General features: G+C 51.4%; 1 protein-coding gene across 1 annotated transcript; it reads right to left on the bottom strand.

Annotated features, from left to right (window-relative positions):
• Positions 1-796: 796 nt before the first annotated feature.
• SMIM7 (small integral membrane protein 7) lies at positions 797-6109 on the bottom strand. The gene is made up of 4 exons (XM_079703938.1): positions 6072-6109; positions 5949-5990; positions 5402-5454; positions 797-1051 (listed from the first exon to the last, which is right to left on the bottom strand). Exons 1-4 carry the CDS (start codon positions 6095-6097, stop codon positions 957-959), a joined length of 216 nt encoding a protein of 71 aa, XP_079560064.1. The 5' UTR covers positions 6098-6109; the 3' UTR covers positions 797-956.
• Between the last annotated feature and the right edge of the window lie 362 nt (positions 6110-6471).

Here is a 6471-nt window from a genome sequence, read left to right as displayed (position 1 = left end):
GGCTGGAGGAGCCCCCCAAGACTTCTACTTCCCGTGAGAGCTAGTTATACTTCGTACAGTCTTCTGCAAATTCTTTGATCCCTTCATGAGCCCTCTCTGTACCTAGGCAGGCCTCATCTGAGCTCCCAAAAAGGGCCTCTCTGGGCATACATTACAGCCCTCATTCCGGGCTCTAAAATACTCTCCAGCAGCACAGAAACCCCTCCTCCCCTGATCTCCTAAGTCCTGGAATTGTACCCTCAAACAGCCACTGGGCTGGCACAAGGACTGCACAGCAACCCCAAATTCAGCATCTCAATGACTCAAGACAGCCAACTTTTCACTCTCTTCCTCTTTAGGGGAAGCACATGGAGATGGGCACAGCCTGGCCCAGAACCCCAGATTCTCCTTGTTTTTTTCCCTGAGTCTGTTTACTATGAGTCTCATAATTCACTAACAGCATGGTCCTGACACTGAAAGCAAAACCAATCCAATTGGATTTTTTTAGCCTAATGAGAAAATAAAATAGGCATAAAAAACAGAAATAAAGCCTGAATACACTTCTGCTGGCTTCCAGCAGGCTGGGAGCAAGACCCGGCAGCACGCTGGCCTTTCAAGACATATTTTCCACTTTGGCCAACGCCAAGTATAGGCTAAGCACAATCAACAGAGCTGGCGAGAGGTGATGGAGCCATGGGCTCAGGGGAAGGCATCTCTTGGCAGCCTCTGCTGAGGCACCAGGCACAGCCAGGACTTGAAGAATGCCATGTTCCAATCAAAGCTCCAGCCTGGACTGCAGTGACATAGTTTAATTCCTACAGACCCCAGTTACCTCTGTAGTGTGGAGAGTTCTTACTTTGAAAGCAGAAAGCATGACACAAAAGTGCAGACTGGGAGGACAAAAAACGACCATCAGAGGGTCATTCTGGAGAACGACCCTGAGGATAATGACAATGAAGGAGAGAGGCAGGCTGGACTTACACGATCATGCAGAACATCATGAAGACATTCCATAGGGCGATGAAGATTCGAAAATACCTGAGGCTCAGCAAGAACTCCCGGATGTTGTCACCTGGAAAGTCAGAAAGCATTTTCACAAGCAGTGCTAACATTTCTGTTGTCACGGCTGCAGTGTGCTTCTGCCTACCCCACACCCACTGCCCCCATGTTCCAATGGCAGCATGGCTTTTCATTTGGGCCGCCTCTGTTCCCCAGCCCTGAGCACTCAGGCTATAGCTGCCACTGACTAACCCCCTGAGAGGACCAAGCACTCAGCCTCTGATTGGCTCAGGGAAGGGCACGTGACCCCAGTCTGTCCAATGAGAGCCAGCCCTGGGACTTTTGCTCAAACTACCGGGAAAGAGGAACTTGCTTTCCGCCAGGCTAGCTGGACTGCAAAGATGTAAGCCCAGTCCTCTAAGGCAGGGTGCAAACCATGGCCTGTAGGCCAAAGCTGGCCTCTGCCACCTACTTCTGTATAGCCCATGAGTGAAGAATGTTTTTTATACTTTTTAATGGTTAAAAAAACAACAAAGTATTTTGTGAGCCATAAAAATTACATGAAACTCAAATTTCAACAGCCATAAAGTTTTATTAAAATACAGCTATGCCCACTCATTTACATATTATCCATGACTACTTTCAATTTACAGAGGTGAACTGTTGCACCAGAGACTCTATGGCCCACAAAGCCTAAACTATTTATGATCTGGCCTTCTACAGAAAATTGTGCCAAGCCCTGCTCTAGGGTCATCTTTGTCAACACAAGCCAGCCTGATAGTAAAACCAACCCAGGAGGAAAAGAGAGCTGGGGAGGGTCACAAGCTGGAGAGCCAGTTTAAGCCCTGAATCCACGTGTGCCCAAGGACCATTCTATCCTTTGATGTTTCAATTTGCTTTAACCACTTTGAGCTGGTTTTCAGTGTTTACAACTGAAAAAGCATACTAATTCAGGCAAGTAAAATGGGAGTTCTGCTTTGGTGACGACTAACTCTAGTCCCCTCTGATGCCAAGGAACAGAAACCACTCCAAGAAGAGGGAATTTGGTACATTAAGACTCCAGAGGGACTTCCCTGGCGGCACAGTGGTTAAGAATCCGCCTGCCAATGCAGGGGACACGGGTTCGTGCGCTGGTTGGGGAAGACCCCACATGCCGTGGAGCAACTGAGCCCGTGCGCCACAAATACTGAGGCTGCACTCTAGAGCCCGCGAACCACAACTACTGAGCCCATGCACCTAGAGCCCGTGTTCTGCAACAAGAGAAGCCACCACAATGAGAAGCCCGCACACTGCAACGAAGAGTACCCACCCCCGCTGCCCGTGTGCAGTAACGAAGACCCAACGTAGCCATAAATTAATTAATTTAAAAAAAAAGGGGCTTCCCTGGTGGCACAGTGGTTGAGAATCTGCCTGCCGATGCAGGGCACATGGGTTCGAGTCCTGGTCTGGGAAGATCCCACGTGCCGCGGAGCAACTAAGCCCGTGAGCCACAACTACTGAGCCTGCACGTCTGGAGCCTGTGCTCTGCAACGAGAGGCCACAATAGTGAGAGGCCTGCGCACCGCGATGAAGAGTGGCCCCTGCTTGCCGCAACTGGAGAAAGCCCTTGCACAGAAACGAAGACCCAACACAGCCAAAAATTAATTAATTAATTAATTAATTAATTAATTAATTAAAAAAAAAAAAAAAAGACTCCAGAGACTCTGGTTCCAGGACCTTCCTCTGGGGTTTTGAGTTGATTGCCCAGCCTCTTGAGGCCTCCAGAATGAAATGAACGGATCCAGATTAGATGATCTACAAGGGTGTTACCCGAAGTGTCATCCACAGACCAGAGCTGGAACACCGGGCAGCTCAGAAACTTCCAAAGCAACCCAACATGACCGCCACCTGGCACTGCTGCACCATCCAAGCGCATGAAGAGCACAAGGTGTTGCTCTACATGGTTTAGACAAGTCCAGTGTTGTCTAAGCCACGGGGTTAACGACATGTAGCATAGCCTATATAAGTGTTGGCCCAGCACAGACTGCAAATGTCAGAGACAGATCCGTTCCCAGAACGTCTGCAAGGCACTGCTTGGCAAGGCCCTTCTCTGAGCCCAGGATCACAAAAATGGCCTCTCTTACCATGAACAAACGCTGACTAAAGGCCACTCATCCCAGGGAGTAGCTGAGTGCAAGGGATACAGGGAGGAATGAGACACGTGTCCCTGCCCTAAGGAGCTCACAGGGAGGACAAATACTAAGCAAGTAACCACACACCTGATTATTCACTAGACAAGTGCCATGGGAGCTATAATGGGGGAACCCAACCTGGCATGCATCGGGACAGGGGTGGGGTCAGAAGAAGACTCACTGGGAAAGTGTGTAAACGCCAACCTTAAACGTGAGCTGGGGACTTCCCTGGTGGTGCAGTGATTAAGAATCTGCCTGCCAATGCAGGGGACACGGGTTTGATCCCTGGTCCAGGAAGATCCCACATGCCGTGGAGCAACTAAGCCCACGCGCCATGACTACTGAGGCTGTGCTCTAGAGCCCGCACGCCTAGAGCCCATGCTCTGCAACAAGAGAAGCCACCACAATGAGAAGCTCCCACACTGCAACGAAGAGGAGTCCCGGCTTCCCGTAATTAGAGAAAGCCAGCGCACAGCAACGAAGACCCAACGCAGCCAAAAAAAACGTGGGCTGGAGTTTACTGACCTTCCACACAGGTGACCTGGGCCTATATATGCCCCAGTTTCCTCCTGTGTAAATGGGGATGATGGGGGACTGGGAAGACTGCAGCACAGTGCCTGATATATAGGACACTCTCAATAAATGAAGCCAGTGTGATATTAGGGGTCAGCCAGGCAGAGGATGGAGGGAGAGGAGCATGATCTACAGGGGCAACCGCCAACACAGAGTCCTAGTTTGAAGGAGCCTAGCAGGGAGCCCCCGATGAGAGGGAAGCCACCGTTCTGACTATCCTTGTCACCAATGCTCCCGCCACTTTCGAGCCCACATGGCCAATCTCCCACCTACCATAGCTCCAACTCAGATCTATAGATCACAGCCCCAGGGGCTGGAATAGTGCCTTCCACGTAGTGGGTAAGCAACATATACAGCTGCTGAACGAATGCATGAATGAACAGACGGACAGTCTAGTGATTGAGAGGACAACCTCTGAAGTCAGAAAAATCCAGGCTCAAATCCCAATGCTGTCGCTGATTTGCTGTGTGGCCACAAACAAATTGAGCCACATCTCTGAGCCTGAGTTTCCTCATCTGTAAAATGGGAAAATGCTCCTTACCTTTTAGAAATGGAGGTGGAGTGAAACACCCATAGGAAGTACCTAACAAGGCAGCCACCACCCAGCAGGCCCCCAATAAAGGGGAGCTGTCAGACTGCCTTCAGATTCGCTGCCCCTTTGGGTTCCTATTGTCCTCATGCAATGCTCCATCATAGCACCCACCACCTTGGCCGCAATGCCACCTCCTCAGAGGGCCTTCCCTCCACACAACCCAGCCAGAGCAGCAACCCCATTGCTATCCTCCCGACATCTTTTTCTTCACTGTCTGTCCCTTGTTTAAGGACTGTTTGTCCCACACCATAGGAGTACAACCCAAAGGCAGGAATTACTTCTGTCTTGTTCCCTGCTGTGTCCCCAGCATCTAGCACAGTGGCTGGTACATAGTAAGTGTTCAATAAATGTTTGGTGAACGAATGAATGAATGGATACAATAGTCACGTACAGGTCCCATTAGACTCCAAATAGTCATATGTGTCAATTTAGCAGGAAGTATATATTCTAGGGCCTCCAGGGGCCAGTCATGTGAAATGATACAAAGATGAGGGGGCGGGGGCTGGGATGAGGTAGAGGCCACAGGCCCGGCTTCAGTGGGGTCCTGCTTCTCAACTCCTATTCAACAGGTGTCAAAAGGTCGCTTGAACCCCAAGTTGTAGAATGTTCCAATTTTTCTTGAAAAATCATACATCTGAATCTTTATATGACATCTCCTGATTTATTTGAAAGCTAATCTAATTGAAAATTAAACAAACAGGTCTACAGCATTCTGGAAACAATAAGCTGTTCATTCACTCATTCATTCATTCATGCTGGAATGCTGAACTGCAAGGACACAGATGAGCCAAAACAAGCTGGAGCCTCTTCTCTGGAGCTTAAGGTCAAGTGTGAGAGCTAGATATTAGCCAGATGACAGCATACATAAAAGAAAATTATAACTGTAAGAAGTGATATGAGTGCTGACCTATGCAGGGAGGTCTGGTAGGAGAAAGCAGTGGATGACAGAGGTGGGTAAAAGGAACAGCACAAACTCAGGCGCGCGCGCACACACACACACACACACACACACCTAAAAGAAAACCGGTGAAAAAGAACTGTCCTCTCTGAAATGTACCAATTCCAGAGTACAGAAAGGAGGCCTTACCTGTGCTGGGCTCCCTCGACTCCTCCCCAAAGCCTTGCGTGTCCTTCTTTTTCCTACAAAGAGAAGCAGACAGCGACCACTTTCAATAGGACAAACAGACCACTTAGTCCCCGGGCCCTGATCCCCAGCTCAGAGGGGAGCTCTAGCCCTACCGTTGGTTTGCTGTGTGACCTCTTTTGAGCGGTTCAGTGATGTTCCCTGGGCCACCCCTTGCCCAGCCAATCACAGACATGCCTGCAGCCACCGACGGGGTGGAGTGGTTCGAGGGAGCCAGGTGCGGGGCTTCGGGTACAGATTAGGGCTAAGAGATTCTCGGGGGATGGGTCTGAGGCTCTCATGGGTGCGAGCAGAGGGATGCCGGGGGAACTGAGAGTCCAGAGTTCAAATGTCGGCGGCGCGGAGAGTCACAAAAGGATGGACCCGGTTGGAGGCGGAACTTGGGGCTGGGACCTGGGGGCGGGGCCGGCGGCGTAGGGCGTGCTCATGCTCGCGAAGGCGGGGCTACGGGTCCCCCGGATGGAGCCACGGTCCAACGCGGCCTACTCACAGCTTAAAGTTGAGCACCGCCCCGGCGTTCATCAACAGCGTCCTGCATAGGGAGAATGCGGTTACCTGGACCGCCCCCACCCTGTCGGGCCCTCAGGTCCCATCCTCTGGTCCCCATAATTACCCAAACAGCAGGATGTCCCCGATCATTGTTACTGCCGGAGCGTCCGTCAGAACAGGAAGCGGAAGCCTCGGGAAGGGAGGGGAGAGGAACACGAGCCGACCAATCTCGAAGCAGCTCTGGAGAGGGCTGGACCAATCAAAGACCAAGGCAGGCAGGGTCCCGCCTTCTGCAGGCCAAGCCCCCTAAAGAAAGAGCGAGCGCCGCTCCTTGCTAGGAAGGCCTGGGGAGGGTAGCCAAGAAAGGGCGGGGCGTCACCCAAGGGGCGGACCCATCTGGGGCAGGGTTGGGTAAAGGATTGGAAGCCTTTCGCGCATGCGTGAGAGACCAGCCAGCCAGAGCACTAGCACAGCAGCTTTCCCTTCTGCTGGGCTGGGCTCTCGGATGCGGCTTCTGGACAAAC

The sequence above is a fragment of the Hyperoodon ampullatus genome (assembly GCF_949752795.1).
Source record: "Hyperoodon ampullatus genome assembly, chromosome: 4".
Classification (NCBI taxonomy): domain Eukaryota; kingdom Metazoa; phylum Chordata; class Mammalia; order Artiodactyla; family Ziphiidae; genus Hyperoodon; species Hyperoodon ampullatus.
The sequence above is the reverse complement of the archived record's forward strand: the minus strand, read 5'-3'. Positions and strand labels throughout refer to the sequence as shown.

Coding starts and splice junctions, on each gene's coding strand:
- SMIM7 (XM_079703938.1), bottom strand. CDS start 6,097: ATGATCGGGGACATCCTGCTGTTTGG. Junction 5,991..6,071: donor GGGGACATCCTGCTGTTTGG/GTAATTATGGGG, acceptor CTCCCTATGCAG/GACGCTGTTGATGAACGCCG. Junction 1,052..5,401: donor GTCGAGGGAGCCCAGCACAG/GTAAGGCCTCCT, acceptor CTGACTTTCCAG/GTGACAACATCCGGGAGTTC.